Below are 17,688 nucleotides of genomic sequence, written 5' to 3'. Positions count from 1 at the left end.
GATTGGTAATTACTTTTTGTTTTATTTGCTTTGTGACACTTTTTTTCTATATAATTATTTTCAGAAATTGTTCGATTAAAGATAAATTTAGTTGAATTTTAATTGGTATGCACTATGTTACTAATTTTATTAAATATTTTAATGTATCATTAATTTTTATTAATTAAACTAAATAATATTAAATGTCTATGTAAAATTATTTTAGATTCTCATTGTATATCAATTAAATTTATTTTAGGAAACAACTGATGAACAACACTAGACCTTAACATGGTAGTATGCTTGATTAACCTTCAAAGATTTAGCTGGCTCTTCAAAGATTTTCACATTGTTTTGACCTGAAGCTATGATTCTACCTGTTTTGCAAGATCCTGGGCATGACACAAGGATTAAATCTTATTTTTGGGTGGGACTTGTTCACTTGTGTCTTTTTAGCTACTACTGGTGTTGTTTTTCATATACTTCTCTCAGTTCTTCTAATAAGTATCATCATCTACTTATTCAAAAATCTCTGTTAAACAATACTATACTTATCAAATTGCATTTGTTCTAGGACAACTTGTTGCAGGTTTTGTATTGTTTTTTATTTTTACTTGGACATATACAATGAAATGTCTGCATCCTTCGAAAACTACAAAGAACATATGCTTAATGTGTCTGTGGATATATTTGCACCTCATGTTTTGCGTGTCATAATTTCACATGTACCCGAATCAAGCTCATTAGAAGAGAGAATGGTGGAGTTGCAAGTGAAAGTGAGAGGACAAGTTTCTCAAACTGATTTATTAATCCGGTTATTGGAATTCTTAAAACTGGCTCACCACGTGAGCTTGGTTTCCATGGACGCAAACACCCACATTGCAGAAGGGAATAATGCACTACATCAACTATCCTTCAGATTGAGGATTATTCAGGTATGTGTATGTATATCTATCTCTAGAACAATTCATGAAATATCATATAATAACTTTGTCATCAAGAAATGTCGTATAATAATGGAAGCTTAAGTGCTTTCATGTATAATTTTTTTTAACAAAAATTAAACATTATAATTTTGGTGGGTCCAATTGATTGGTCATAAAATTAAGCATTATATTATTATTATGATAATATATATCACAACGAACTTGCCTTTAGAGAAGGAATCTACATGTACATTTGATTAAATAAAGACGTGTTTCACCTGCTACTTCACCTAGGGATTAACTTAGTTTTTATCATGAATCTATATATATATATATATATATATATATATATATATATACACACTAGTTGAAGTCAAGATTAAACAATATAAGCAAGTTGAATACATGTTTAAGTTAGCCACATGTGTCTAAAAAAATATATTATATGCATAAAATAATTTGAGTATTATTTATGTTTGTTGGATCAAGTGACCTCAGAATAATTAAGTAGGGGGATTGAATTAATTATGAACGTGTCTTGACTAATTAAAAATTTATCCTTCTTAATGTTACTAGATTCAATTAGGTTTTATTACTAAGTTATGAGAAAGTAAAGAACAGAAACAATAACTTAGACAAAAGTAAAGCGAAAATAAAAAATGCGCAGTGGAAATTAAAGAGTGTAGGGAAGAAGAAAACAAACACAAGTTTTTATACTAGTTTGGTAACAACCCGTGCCTACATCCAGTCCCCAAACAACCACCGATTCTTGAGATTTCCAATAACCTTGTAAAATCCTTTACAAGCAAAGATCCACAAGGGATGTACCCTCCATTGTTCTCTTCGAACAACCAAGTGGATGTACGCTCCACTTGAACTGATTCACAAGAGATGTACCCTCTCTTGTTCTCAGTATTACAACCCAAGTAGATGTACGCTCTACTTGTACCACAAAGGATGTACGCTCCAATGTGTTAAGACAAAGAATTCTTAAGCGGTTAGTCTCTTGAATCTTTGTAAGGGGAAACAAAAGATATCTCAGGCGGTTAGTCCTTTGAAATATTTTGTTCAAAGGGAGGAGGAAGAATCAAAAGAATTCTCAGGCGGTTAGTCCTTTGAATTCTTTTGGCAAGAGGGAGAAGAAAGAAAAGATAGTACACTTTTGTTTTCTGCAGAATTTCCACTTGCAGAAAAACAGTTTTGAAACCGAAGTTTAGAAAGCTTTTTGGCAAAAGTTTTTGCAAAGAAAAACAATGGGCAATGGTAAGAAAAGATTTGAAAGAGATATGCATTTTTTTGGATGCTTTTTAAAATGTGTGCCAAGGTCTTGCTTTTTATAGACTCTTCATGTCTGGTAAAAAAAACATTGGAAGAGTTATGACTTTTAAGAAAATCATGTTAAGAGTTATAACTCTTAACTATTTTCTTCAAAACTATTCACTGGTAATCGATTACCACAATGGTGTAATCGATTAGACAATGTATTTTATGAAAAGTTATGACTCTTCACAATTGGATTTGAATTCCAACGTTCAGATTCACTTGTAATCGATTACTAATATAGTGTAACTGATTACACTATTTGAAAATCATTTTGGAACGTTACAAATTATTTGAAAACATTTTGAAAACCAATCTGGTCACTGGTAATCGATTACTGTCAACTAGTAATTGATTACCAGAGAGTAATCACTCTGGTAACTTTAGAAAATTTGAGAAAATTCTTTTGTAAAACAAAACTGTGCTATTTGGTTTTTGAAGAAAAAAATATTTTAATACTTATCTTGATGCTTTTCTTGAAGTTCTTTTACATCTTGAGTCTTCTCTTGAATCTTCACTTTAATATTGATTCTTGATTGAACGACCCTTTGATTCTTGATACGTGCTTGACTCTTGATTCTTGACTTGAGTCTTTGGCATCATCAAAATAAATTTGGAAAGCTTTGCTTCCGCAATATTAATGTATTATAGTAAACCTATATTTGGAATAAGTTGTATCACTATTCGTATCCAAATGATAATGAGTATTATAAGCTTGTATAATATACATTTAGTTCAGTTTTTTCTTGCATGGTTCAACAATTGATTTTTTTTTTGTTACCTTTATAAAACTCATGGCACAACATATTCTAAGACAGAGAGAAAAGAAGCTTGAAGAAGAAGACGAAAGGAATGCTTCTCATTACTTAATTCAATCATGAATACAAATTATATACAAAAGTTAGTTTATAATAAACTAACTGATAGCTATGACAGCTAAGACAACTAAGACAGTTATAACTACTCTAACTGACAACTATGACAACTAACACAGTTATAACTACTCTAACTGAAATGAGAGAGAAGGCTAATATCCCCCCTTAAGCTGGGGAATGAATGTCATTCATACCTAGCTTGGAATAGATAAAATGAAACGCACCGGGAGCTAAAACTTTTGTGTAAACATCATCAAGTTGTTGTGCTGAAACAATAGGCAAGAGTTTGGTCAAACCCGAAAGTAGCTTGTCACGAACCAAGTGACAATCAATCTCAATATGCTTGGTTCTTTCATGGAAGACAAGATTAGCTGCAATGTGGAGAGCTGATTTATTGTCACAGAACACCAAAGCAGGCTTATGAATAATACCAAAGTCATGAAGCAAATATGTGAGTCATTGAATTTCACAAGTTACAGTAGCAAGGGCATGATATTCGGCTTCAAAAGAACTTCTTGAGACTGTGGCTTGATTCTTAGATTTCCATGATATAAGTGATGAACCAAGATAAACAGAAAAACCAGTAACGAATTTCCTAGTATCAATACATCCAGCCCAATCATAATCGCTAAAGGCTTTGAGTTGAAGCTCGCTGGTAGAAGGAAAGAAAATACCCAAACCAGGAGCAGCTTTAGTGTATCAAAGAATATGATAAAGAGTCGTGTAATGAGCAATAGTGGGAGAAGCAATGAACCCACTCAGGTGTTGAACAACAAAGGTGATATCAGGTCTGGTATTTGTAAGGTATATTAACCTGCCAATTAAGCGTCTATATGAAGAAATTTGTGAATCAGAAAGCAATGACTCAGAGGATTGATGTAGTCTAGTACAATAATCAAAAGGAGTAGAAACAGGCTTGGAATTTAACATATAAGTATCGATGAGAAGATCAAAAGCATACTTTCTTTGACAAATGTTAATACCAGAGGTTCCACGAGCAACTTCAAATCCAAGAAAATACTTCAAATTACCAAGGTTTTTGATCTTAAAAGTGTTATCCAGTAATGTTGTAATATGAGAAATAACAGAGAGATCATTGCCACTCAGAACAATATCATCAACGTAGACCAATAATGCAGTGAATGAATTTTCTCTTTTCAAAGTAAAGAGAGAATAGTCAGCAACAGACTGTTTGAAGCCATGAGCAACAAGAAAACTAGATAATCGAGCATACCATTGACGACTGGCCTATTTCAACCCATAGAGAGATCTTTGTAACTTACAAACTTGACCAGGTTTAGTAGATTTCATACCTGGAGGTAGAATGATATACACCTCTTCATTAAGATCAACATGAAGGAGCGCATTATTGACATCAAGCTGTCTAATAAACCACTTATTCGAAGCAGCGAGTGCCAGCAAAAGTCGAACTGTAGTAATTTTGGCTATTGAAGAAAAAGTATCTAAATAGTCCAGGCCTTCAATTTGGGTATAGCCCTTAGCAACCAAGCGAGCCTTATACCGTTCAATAGAGCCATCTGCATTATGTTTGATCTTGTACACTCATTTGCAACCAATCACATTTTTATGCTGAGGTAAATTAGTAAGCACACATGTATGATTCCTTTCTAAAGCAGAAATTTCATCATGCATAGCTCGAACCCATGAATCATGTTTACAGGCTTCAATATAAGACTTAGGCTCAAAATTAGTATAGACATTAAGAATAAAGTTGTGATAATGGGAATAAAGCTTATTATAGGAAATCATAGAGGAAATAAGATGTTTAGTGTATGGATGATTAGTGATAGTGGTTGATGCATGGTTTGATAGTCATTGTATTTGATGGGTTTGGTTTGAACTCTGTCAACCTTACGAAGGGAATGTTCAGAGGAGGTGGGCTTAGTATATGGCTAGTCAATGGATATAGGTTCAGGTTGAGGAGGTAAAGGTGTAGGAGAAGAGGAATCTATAGGAGAAGAAAAAGCTTCTGGATTATGGGTAGTGATGGAAGGGTGGGCAAAGGTGGTAGGGTCAACAATGTTGAGAGTAGAGAAGGGAAAACAGTTCTCATAAAAAATGACATTTCGAGACACTTCAATGGTTCGTGTTTGGAGATTATACACAATGTAACCTTTCTTGTGGGGTTTAAATCTCAGAAACACACAAGGTAAGGCTCTAGGATCTAGCTTTTTTCTGTTAGCACTAAGAGTGCTAGTGTAACATAGACAACCAAAAACTCAAAGTAAATTAACATCATATAATACATAATAAAGTTTTTGATATGGAGACTCATTATAGCCAGGGATGTATTGTTGTGATGGCTAGAGGTTGACTTGAGTTTGTACAAACCAGTTTCAACATCAACTGTATCAATCATCCTCTTGGTGGAGATTTCCTATATAAGACATTTATTAGCCAAGAATACAAGCTGATAATGCATGGAATTAGTCAATTTGGAAATGGAGATCAAATTGAAATTGAAATTAGGTAGATACAACACATCAGTCAGAACAAGAAATTCTGAAATATGCACAGTCCCAGAGTATCTAGCAATCAGTTGTTCTCCATTAGGGAGGCTAATAGTGATGGGAGAAATCTGTTTACACTCACTATACAAATCAAGGGAAGATGTAATGTGATCAGTAGCCCTCGAGTCAAGGAACCAAGTATTGAGATCAAAATCATTATTTATGGTGCAAACTATAGGTAAAACACTTCCTATAACATAATCAATTTTAGGAACTATACCAAGTTGATTGATATGGACTGTCTGTGTAGAAGAAGAACATCCAGTGGTAGATGTCTATTGTAGAAAACTCATTAGAGCTTGATATTGTTGTGATGTCAGTTTCATTTTTGAATTCCGTCCTTCCTGAAATGTAGTTGCTGCTACAGAATTCTCAATATTCATTATTTTTGTAGCTGTGTTATTGATATTAGCACCGGACGCCTTGTGCAAACGATGTCCTGATGGATATCCATGTTTCTTGAAGCACTCTGTCTTAGTGTGGTCAGTGATACCACAGTAATTGCACACTTTGCAGCTTCTGTCAGCATTTGAGCCTCTATTGTGACACCCTCCACCCTATACATATATATACTAATAATAAAAGGAATAAGAAATCATAATTAATTAATTTTTTTTAAACACATTTAAATACAAGCCTTTCAAAAGGATAAAAGGCTCACATTCACTTTTCTAACATCATAATAAAACTTGTCCAAATAAATAATAAATCATCTCGGCTCAAAACAAGGTCGTCCGAGACTTCATGCAATTAATACAGAAATTTATACCCTAATGTCACATCCTATCAGAGTATTGTGTTCCCGTGTCTTTTACTATCTATTTAAAGTTGTTTTTATGTGTTCATTGCTTCTATCTACACTTAATTCTTGCATGCTTGTGGCTTGATCACCCATTTGTGTGTAAAGTTAGGATTTTTAGCATTGGAAAGTGTTTTAAATCCTTAGAACTGGATAAAGCAGGCTAGAGAACTGTATGTCTGGACACGGAGTGCAGGGATTTAGTTTATATTATGTCATAATCTTAATGCAAATCGTTTAGACTAAGTTCGAAGAGGGATCTAGAACGAAGTTTAGATAGAGTTAGACCAATTCACTTGAGGGATCCTAGTTGGGGGTAGTTGTTTTCGGCATAGAACACGAAAAACAACCTTAAATAGAGAAAAATACTCAATAACATCAAGTAGGTTCAGTAGAAACACCCAACATTTTTAATCATCTGTTTATCTCTCACCTTTAAATAGTTAATTTTGTAGTTAAATTAGAACTGTAGACACAATTTCTTTTTATATTTACTGGCTTTATACAAATGTTTACTTACTGATTGAATGTTCTCTGAATGAAACAAGTTCCCTGTGATTCGATACTCGGTTCTTACTGTTTTATATTACTTGCGCGACTCAGTACACTTGCTGATTAGTATCGCAATTGGGAGAGTGTGGAACAAGTTTTTGGCGCCGTTGCCGGGGAACTTCTTTCCATTTGGGAAGTATAGTTCAGTTGTAGACATTTATTCTTTATTCTTTGATTAATTTTTGTGTGAATAGTTGAAATTTATTCTTCTCTTGATTTGGTTAACTGCTGCTCTTGTTAGTGTTTTGTATGCGAGGTAACCCTTCTGCAGGTGATTTAGCTCCATTGGATTTGGAGATAGAAGCCACTTGTAGGAGGAACAACGCAGAGAGAAGAAGAAAAATTTTGCAGGACAGGACAACACAACCAGGTCCGAAAGAAGCTCAATCATCTGAGTCATCTTCTATCTTTCTAGAGCCAAGAGAACCAGAAGTAGGTGCATCTGAGGCTGATATCATGGCTAAAGGTCAACCTAAGAGGGTTACTCTTGAGGATTACTCTAGCTCAACTGTGCCCCAATTCTTCACAAGTATAGCACGACCGGAAGTTCAAGCACATAACATTACTTATCCTTATTCCTTAATACAGTTAATTTAGGGAAATCTATTTCATGGCTTGCCAAACGAAGACCTGTATGCACACTTGGCCACATACATTAAGATTTGCAATACAATGAAGATTGCCGGTGTGCTTGAAGACGCAGTGAGGCTGAGTTTGTTCTCTTTTTCATTATGTGGGGAAGCCAAGAGGTGGCTACATTCATTTATAGGAAATAGTTTGAAGACTTGGGATGAAGTAGTTGAGAAATTCTTGAAGAAATATTTTCCTGAGTCCAAAACAGCTGAAGGAAAAGTAGTCATCTCTTCATTTCACCAGTTTCCGGATTAGTCCCTAAGCGATGCATTAGAAAGATTTCGTAGCTTGTTGCGGAAAACACCAACTCATGGATTCTTAGAACCAATTCAACTGAATATCTTTATTGATGGGCTAAGGCCATAGTCCAAACAGTTATTAGATGCTTCTGTTGGGGGGAAAATCAAGTTGAAGACCCCAGAAGAAGCCATGGAGCTTATTGAAAATATGATTGCTAGTGATCATGCCATTCTGCGTGATCGGACTCACATTCCCACAAAGAGAAGCCTGCTAGAGCTTTCCTCTCAAATTGCACTATTGGCACAGAACAAGTTGCTATCTGAGCAGCTTGAGACATTGACAGAAACTTTGAGTAAGTTGCCTAATCAATTGCAAGTGACTCAACCTTCACATTCAGCTGTTTTACAGGTTGGAGGATCCAGCATATGTGGAGGGGCTCACGAATCTGGCTGTTGTATCCCACTAAGAGTCAGGGTCATGCATCTTCAAATTGTGATAATGACTATTCTTATACATATTTTTTTTTAATAAAACCATGATTGCTCCTATGAATTAGAGTTTTGGTGTGTCCACTAAATAGTTTATGCATATGTTATGATTTTAGACCAAGAAGACCTTGTTGGTGATATATTTATGATGTTAGAGGACACAATCAATTGATGAATCAGGTATAAACTTGTTAACCCCTAAGTAGAGTTGGTCTTTTGCATGAGTTTTCGTTCATATGCATTGATTTTGTGTGCATTATTAATTAGTTGATGATATGCAGTGACAAAACTAGGTAAAGCAAAATAGGGGTAGCTACCCTGAAGCAAAAGAACCTTGACATTTACATTTGAAAAAAAAAAAAAAAAGCATTCACCCCCTCTACATAAGCAAATTGCCTTTAAGAATTTAAGGTAGCATTTCAGTTTTGGTGGTCAAACTGAAGTGTTTAAGAATTATTAGAAATATTATATTATATTTTTTATTAGACTAATTAAAGTTTTGCCCCCTTAACTATATTTTTTGGTTCCGTCATTGATGAGATAATTGAAATATTTGAGGACAATAGTAATGCGAGAATCAATCTTCGCTTCAACAAACATTTATTCTCCTTTTCATCTTACTTTTACATTTATTTTTCTTCTTGTTTCTTTGTATATTTCTAAATCGGTGTACATATAAATCATTACGCACCTTTTACTTTTTCTTGCTTTTTTTTTTCATCCCCTTGCCCCGCAAAAGTTTCAGAGTTTTTTTATTGTGAAAATTTGGTAGCTTTTATATTTAAGAACCTTTAGAAAATCTAAAAGATGAAAAAATATTATATAAAAAATTGGTTTCATTATTGTTCTAGTCTCTTAGAGTTGTGCTTTGTAGTTTATAAAATTTAAAAATGTTTTTTAGTCCCTAAATTTTAATAAATTATTTTTTTAATCTCTGTAATAAATTGATATTTTATAATGATTTTTAATATTTTGTGGTGATAACATTTTATATTAGTTTTTTAAAGTAAAAAAAAGTCACATTGTCTATAAGACTTCACATATAATTATTTTTAAAGTAAAAAAAATCTCTCTTAATTTTTATTTTAGATTTCATTTTTTATTAGACCGACCTTGTGTAATATTTTCTAATACTTTATGACAGTTCAAGCAATTAAAAAATATAAAATAATTTATGACAACTAAAAATTGACATAAAATGTCAATTTAGTATGCCAATGACAAAATAATAATTTATTAAAATTCTGGGACAAGAAAAAAAAATTTAAAATTTTAGTAACTAAAAAAATATACCCCAAATTAACAACTAAAAGAGTAATTGATTGCTAACATATTCCCCACGAATATGCTATCTATTTGTTTGTTGCCAAAATTCCATCGAATATGCTAATACCTAACAAAATTACCTACCATTATCTTTAACTGAAATATGAAAAGGAAAATGGAAGACAGTCTTTAATTTTTTGTTATTTTTATTATTTATAGGTACAATTTATTATTGTTATTTAGTTTCTTTGCCTTTTCTCGTGTCCATCTTTGGTTTGTTTGCTTGAGGTGACATACTCGCACTCATGATAATTGATCGAATCCAATCCCATTTGGTAACTCAAATTGAACGGTGGCCCCTTATTTCATTATCTCGTGCCTACTTCATGTGTGTGAAGGACATTTTTTTGCTTGGTTTCTATAAGTTTTCAAAATTTAGTGTTTTCAACCTAACCAATTAAAAACAAAGCAAAAGGTTACCGTACTAATTTAATTATGTTTCTTTATTTGTTTTAAAAATGACACTAATTCATAACCTAATAATAATTTATTTTTCTATTATATTTTCAATGTATTTCTCATTTAAAATTAAAATAAAAGATATCATGTTATTATATTTATGCCCTTATTTCATTTATCTAGCATGCCACTATTTTAATTTTAAAACTTTAGAGCATTAGAAAATAAAAATATTTCAAAATTAATTATAAAAGATACCACTTATACTCAGTTAAAAAAAAAAGCTTCTGTGGTACTTTTTATTGTTATAAAAATAGTTCCAAATCTTTATCTTAAAATAAAATTCTATAAAAACAGTTCTTCAGTACTCGGATTACCTATTTTAGTAATAAAACGAATTTTACACAAAATGATTACGCAAACAAAATTTATGAACTCTCTGATTAGTGGTGTCAAATTAATTGTTAATAGTTATATCAAAGCGAGTACATCTATCTTAATTTTACAGGGAAAAAATCTAAGTTTTTTCTAATTTAATTATTTGTATTTACTTTGAATATTAGTATCTAATCACATAGAGTATTGCTAACTTTCATAATAATTAACATTAAAAATCAGTTTAGGAATGATTTCTAATTAATCAAGAGGGTAAAAATCCATGAGTTTTAAATTCTTGTGTTGAATTTCAGTTTAAAATAACCTCTATAATATTTGTTTTTTTGGTTGTGACGTGTGGGTGAACGTCTTACCCTCACAGTCACAGGTACAGAATAAGCGCTAACCGATTTCCGTTATATTCTCATCTGTGACTCAGTCACACTGCAATCCCTTCTTCCTCAGTACCTCTTCTTCTTCTCCTCCTTCAATCATAACATTATATAAAATATATGGTACACTGATTACATTTATAATATTATATTATTATATATAACTTCACAATCTCTAGCTATTCATTCTCATACAGGTAATTCTCATCACCTTCGCCTTCTTCCTTTACTTCACTTCTCCCAACTAAGTGTTTTACATTTCAACTTTCAATATAAGCCCACTTTTCGGTAAAAAAAAAATTATATTTTAGTTATGAGTAACTTAATTAGCGGGAACTAATATTTCTAATAAAATTAATAAAATAATATTTATTCATAAAAAAAAGATAATTGTGATTTCCATCATTGTCGTCGTCATTTTGATTTATTTGTTAATTTGGATTCAGGAATGTACTGCATAAAATTCTGATTCAATAATCTTTCCCTCTTTGTGTTGAATTCCTATCTGAAGGATTGATTTGGGGATTGGACATCATGGATCGCCTAAAATCTTCTCCGCAGCTCATGATTGTTTCGGATCTTGATCACACAATGGTATGTTTCTGTAACTGCTCATCTTATTGTTTGATTATTTCAAAATTTTTAATCTGGGGTCACGATTTCGTCGCAAAAACATGGACAAATGCTAGCCTTAATTGCAGTCACAGACAGCCCAAAAACATTGATGTTGCAGCCAAAATCGCAGTCATGGACTGTTATTTAAAAGTTAAAGCCTTGTTATTATTGTTGTTGTTATCGGTGGTGATGATGTTGGTTGTGATTTGAATGGTTGATATGTTTCGTGTGCAGGTTGATCATCATGATTCTGAGAATTGGTCCCTTTTTAGGTTCAATGCCCTTTGGGAAGCCCATTATCGCCAAGATTCTCTGCTGGTGTTCTCAACTGGAAGGTCACCTACACTCTACAAACAACTGAGGAAGGAAAAGCCTCTGATAACTCCTGATATAGCCATTATGTCTGTGGGGACTGAGATTACTTATGGGAAATCAATGGTGCCTGATGATGGATGGGTTCGGTGTTTGAACCAGAAATGGGATAAGGACATAGTCATCGAGGAAACAAGCAAGTTTCCCGAACTTAAGCGTCAGGTATGGTTTGTTTTCAGATTGTCTTCTTTGATTTGGGTGTATAGTGTATCTTGTTTGATTCTTTGGTTATTCTTTTGAGCTAGCATCTTAATTAGTTTGATTCATGATTGATGGTGCAGGCTGAAACAGAACAACGGCCGCACAAGGTTAGCTTTTATGTTGAGAAAGACAAGGCTAAGCATGTTACGGAGACTCTTTCTAAGGTTTTGGAAGGGCGTGGGGTAAGATATAATGACACTTATATTCATTGCTTTCTTTTCATGAATAGTTTTTGTATGTAATTTAGATTTTTTGACACCTTACTTTGTATATAGATCCATAACATTGGGTAATTTTTTGCCAGTTAGATGTTAAAATAATATATAGTGGAGGAGTTGATTTGGATGTATTACCAAAAGGTGCTGGCAAAGGCCAAGCTCTTGCCTATCTGCTCAAAAAGTTTGAGACTGAGGGAAAGCCACCTGTTAATACTCTTGTTTGTGGTGACTCTGGAAATGATGCCGAGCTGTTCAGCATTCCGGGAGTTTATGGAGTCATGGTTGGTGGTTTTGCTTGTTTATTGCCATATTTTGTCTTGCTGGTTAAAAGTTGAGATATTGCTTATTGCATTTGTTTCTGTTCGTTGTGTAGGTAAGCAATGCCCAAGAGGAACTGTTGCAGTGGCATGCAGAAAATGCAAAAGATAACCCCAAGATTCTTCATGCCTCAGAGCGTTGCGCATCTGGGATAATACAAGCCATAGGTCATTTTAAGTTAGGCCTAAACCTGTCCCCTAGAGATGTTTCAGACATTGGACAAAACGTTGAAAATGGATCTCCAGGCCTTGAAATGGTTAACTTTAGTTTGTTACTCGAATCATGGAGGCGTGCAGAAGTTGAGAAAACGGAGCTGTTTATTTCTGGTTTAAAGGCAACCACTGTATGTCTGATATCCTTTATCTTTACAGATTACCTATTGTGTGTTCTATTTGTGTTTGCAGACTACTGGGCATTTGAAATGTTATCCTAATTAAGTCCATTTTACCATTTTTTTTTAAATATGAACTGAAAACTCTTTTCCTCTTCACTGCATTGTTTCTATATTCACTTTTCAAGGACTAGCAAGTTCTAAGATTTACAAACAGGAAATTAAATAGCAAAATAGAATGAATATCTGGGGTGTAATCAATCAATTTGCCTATTATTTTTACAGGTCTTAAGTTTTTTAGTATATTGTTCATTTTGCTTTGGTATAATTTCCTATTTCCCCTTTTCTGAGTGAATGTTGTTGCTGAAGAATATCTTATTTTAGCGTATATTTTTCTTTTCTAGAATATATTCCTTCAATATTATGTTTTTTTTTTCTCTATACAACCATTAAGTTTTATCATTAGCATATATGACCATCCTACATTTTCTTATATATTCCACATTCTTGCTCAACTGTTCAACCATTTCAACAGCTTGGAATAAGGCATTTCCACAGTTGATTTCAGGAAATTCTATCATAAGTTGTCGGAAAAGCTTCTTTCTCCATCTCTTTTACATATGACCATCCTACATTTTCTTATATATTCCACATTCTTGCTCAACTGTTCAACCATTTTAATAGCTTGGAATGAGGCATTTCCACAGTTGATTTCTGGGAAATTCTATCACAAGTCATCAGAAAAGCTTCTTTCTCCCTCTTGTTCTCTATCTTCCCACCATAATATTTGTATTTTCCCTTTCTCATTTTCTTGTTTCTTGATCTACGAATTCTTTATTTTTCCAGCGGCACATTTGGACATGACTTTTTCATAGTAAAGTCTTTTTGTAAAGTTTCTTTTTGATAAATATCTAAATTGTTCTTTCTTTTAATATGCAGCTCCCATCTGGTTTCTTTATCCATCCTTCTGGTGCTGACCATAATATTAAGGAGTATGTAAATATTCTTAGAAAGGTGCATGGTGACAAACAGGGAAAACAGTTCAGGATTTGGGTGGATGATTTATTGGCTACACCGTTAGGTTCAGATACATGGCTAGTGAAATTTGACAAGTGGGAGTTATCTGGTATGATTTTGCATAACTTTTTGCTTTTTATGCTCTTTTCATTTCCCACCCCTTTGTATCTCAAAATAAGCAATTCTATATCATGTTTTTATGTTGGGATTGGTTTTATGAATAATAATCTATCTGCAAGGAAATTAGAAAATTTGGCATTGGATATCTTACCATTTTAGCTACTGCTAATTTGCCAACATCGCAGGTGAAGAGCGGCAGGGTTGTGTTGTTACCGCCATAATAAGCAAAAAGGTATGTTGTAATGCATCAACATCAACATTTTTTCATGTTTTGTATTTAATATTTTCTAAGAATGAAATTTGAGTTTCAGGATTCGGATTGGTTCACTTGGGTGCATGTGCATGAAACCTGGTTGGAAAACTCAGAGCAAGGTTTATGGATACTTTAGTTTGTTCCTACGGCTTATCCAAGTTCCCGTGTGTCTTGTGATAACTTCTGCAATAAATGTAATGTAATCAATCACAAAGTAATTTCTATTCCTGAAATTTTTAAAGACCTTCCATCATGTGAAGGTGTCTTATGTCATATGTATTTCAAATTTACTGTAAATCTTTTCTGGTTGCATAGCTGTCATGAGAATCCAATTTTTAACACATCGGCTTGATTATAGGTTATTTCAATCTGTTGTTATGTCTGGTTTTTATTCTTTTTTCCCCTACCTTTCGGCTGAACGGGATTCATCATTTGCATAATTAATAGAATAATAAAAATCATAATATTCTCCTTCCAATTGAGTTAGAAAAATTGTGTGTTCTGTAAATGTTTATATTAAACTTCTGTAAAGCATGGGGCAATTTGCAGTTTCTGTATTTTGGCTTCTAATTTCTTGTTTGTCTTTGCTTCAAGCTCTCTAAAGTTCAGTGTTTATTCAAATTCTTGAATCGCAACTTTAATTATTTTCTTGCGATAAGGTCCCCTGCGTGTGACTGTTGTGCGAGATTAGTATGTTAGGAAGTAATTTCTGCCCTTTTTAACCGTCAGAAAAATGTAATAACATAAAATAATAGTAAAATGAATGTCAAGTCATCACTTATGGTTGGATTGATATGAGAGAAAGTAGGAAGAAAGAAAATAGAGAAGAAAGAAAACATGCTTTACTATGGTTGAAAAGAAAATGAGAGGAAAATGAAAGGATAAGTTAGACTTTTAGAAATAAAAATTTAAATTTTTCCTTTTTATCATTTTCTTTTCAATTCAAATTTTAAAATTTTCTTTCTTCCTTTTTCTCCTTCCATCTAACCAAAGGGACCATTAATGTCTTAAATAGATGAAAAGAACCAAAGCATTGGAAAAATAAAAATAAAGGACCTTGACTGTTGAAAAGTTTAGGAATCAAAATCATAAATACCAAAAAGTTCAAAGATAAAAAAAAAACCATAGTTTATCTAGAAAAAATTATATTTAAAAATTTATTTTGATCTTAAACTTTTGGACTATTTATACTCTGCACTTCATTCATTTTAACTTTTTAATTTTTGTTATCTTAAATCTAAGTTATTTATATATTTTTTACTTAAAAAAATTCACTTAATGCCCCCAATACTTGCTAGTGACTTATATGAGCTTAGATGATGAATATAAGACTGAGTAAGATGTCAAAAATACTATATTCACAAGGCTCCGCCAGCCGACCAAATATTTTATATTGGTGGTTTGAAAAAATGTGAACCCAACATTTTCTCAGACACACCCTCTATCTTGGCTCTTCCTACAATGCTATTTTCATTAGCTGCTTATGCTTTCGGATAACATTCACATATTGCACTACTGGCTATCATTTATTTATTTATTTTTATCGGCCAATAAAACTTCATTAAGACTTGGTAAAAAAAAATTCATTAAGATGGGTACAAGGGGTAACTTTTTCATTTACAAAAAAGTGCAGATTACAACTAAACATGTATACCCATTCCCTTCTATAAGGACCAGTGACTGCATAAAAACTCAAAAAATTCCCCATCCAGAGTTGTAGTACCATTTAGCTGTGCACGTATATATTTTCTGTACTCTCACTATTGCATCGGATATCTCATTACATTTCGAAAGGCCTATTCTAAAATGCAAATTTACATTCCGGAATTCAATGGGAGGTGTAAGATGTGATATTAGGGGTGCAGGATACAATAGCCAGGTATACATCCTCAGATGTGCATATATCCATGAGAAAAGAGAAACCTCTACAAACTTCTAAGACACATAAGATGGTTTGGTGTACCATTCATAAAAAGAAAAATTGAAGTTATGATGTTTTGCAGCAAGCCAAGCCAAGCCCAAGACCTAAATCTAATAATTTCAATCATTGAATGAAAGTCCAAAAACTATAACCCTTGAAAATGATTTGATTTCAATGGCACCACAGAGACCAAACAATAGCACAACAAACCACCCTCCAAGCTTTAGTTTCCCCCTCCCCAACCAGTAGCAATTATGTTGAACCCATATAGCAATGATACCAAACAGATGATGCAAAAGAGCAATGGAATAACAAACGTACCATATTTCCTCCTCCATATGACAAAAGGTGAATTGTAATCCAAGGCTTGTATGGCTATGTTCCGACTTCCCAAGTTAGCTTTTGTTGGGAGCCTATGTAAAATCTTAAGGTTTCTCGAGATTAACAATTATAAGAAACCAGTTGAATTTTGAAACCTATGATTCTCACACAATCATTAGAGAGTAAGACATACATTTGTCCATAGTGAGATTCCTACCGAGTCTTTGGTGTGTCTTGATTCCTTGAAAAAGGAAAGAAACAAAATTTTGCTCCATTGACAATTTTTATCTCTCCATGTTGTGATGGCTAAGGATTAGAGAGAATACTTTTTTGTTAGAAAAGAGTCTTTATTTCACGTTAGTGGGTATTAATCCATTTATAACCACTACTCTCATCAAATAGTAGTTATTTCTAGAAACTTCTCCAATTTAGTCCTTAATTATTAATTATTTATTTATTAGTCCCTACATATGTCGTTTGCCTCTCACATGAGACATTAATTTTTACATTCTCCCACTTGACTCATGTGACATTACCAAACATTATGGACTAAATAAATAAATAGATTAAACTAACATAATGCACATTAAAATGACTAAATCATTTTATACATTGGATACAACATAATTTCATGATTAAGAATAAGAACCAATTTGAGTCATGATGGTAGAGAATAGGTAATCAGAAACATATTATAAATGAGCTCAGAGTGTCAGTAAAATGAATAAGATAAATTACACTTAATGATCATCAATAACAATAGTGCCAATATTTTCAACATGTTCTATAAATGTCTTAGGTGGTAACCCCTTTGTCAAAGGGTCAGGTATCATAAGGTTTGTGCTAATATGTTCTATTGACACTCTTTGTTTCTAAACTTCTTCCTTCACAACAAAGTACTTCAATTCCATATGCTTAGCACCCTTAGAGTACTTATCGTTCTTAGAAAAAAATATTAGATCGAGTGACCTCAGAATAATTAAGAAGGGGGGGTTGAATTAATTATTCCTAAACCTTTACTAATTAAAAAATTACTCTTCTAAGGCTTTTACTTATGTTGTTAAGAGAATATGGAGTAGAAGAGAAACTTAACAGAAAGTAAAAGCGGAAATTAAATACACAGCGGAAAGTAAAAGAGTAGGGAATAAAGAGACAAACACACAAGA

General features: G+C 32.9%; 1 protein-coding gene across 3 annotated transcripts; it reads left to right on the top strand.

Moving 5' to 3' along the window:
* The first annotated feature begins 10,760 nt into the window (after positions 1–10,760).
* LOC100800397 (sucrose-phosphatase 1) lies at positions 10,761–14,648 on the top strand. Of its 3 annotated transcripts, none has more exons than XM_003535784.5 (9): positions 10,761–11,032; positions 11,282–11,429; positions 11,685–11,984; positions 12,104–12,205; positions 12,328–12,522; positions 12,615–12,902; positions 13,830–14,016; positions 14,213–14,259; positions 14,339–14,648. In XM_003535784.5, exons 2-9 carry the CDS (start codon positions 11,370–11,372, stop codon positions 14,414–14,416), a joined length of 1,257 nt encoding a protein of 418 aa, XP_003535832.1. In that variant the 5' UTR covers positions 10,761–11,032; positions 11,282–11,369; the 3' UTR covers positions 14,417–14,648. The 3 variants fall into 3 exon arrangements, with proteins under 3 accessions (XP_003535832.1, XP_006588892.1, XP_006588893.1); XM_006588829.4 differs by having other exon boundaries at positions 10,766–11,032; positions 11,347–11,429; XM_006588830.3 differs by having other exon boundaries at positions 10,795–10,831; positions 11,347–11,429.
* Positions 14,649–17,688: the final 3,040 nt, after the last annotated feature.

This window comes from Glycine max, chromosome 10, assembly GCF_000004515.6.
Source record: "Glycine max cultivar Williams 82 chromosome 10, Glycine_max_v4.0, whole genome shotgun sequence".
Taxonomy (NCBI): domain Eukaryota; kingdom Viridiplantae; phylum Streptophyta; class Magnoliopsida; order Fabales; family Fabaceae; genus Glycine; species Glycine max.
The sequence above is the reverse complement of the archived record's forward strand: the minus strand, read 5'-3'. Positions and strand labels throughout refer to the sequence as shown.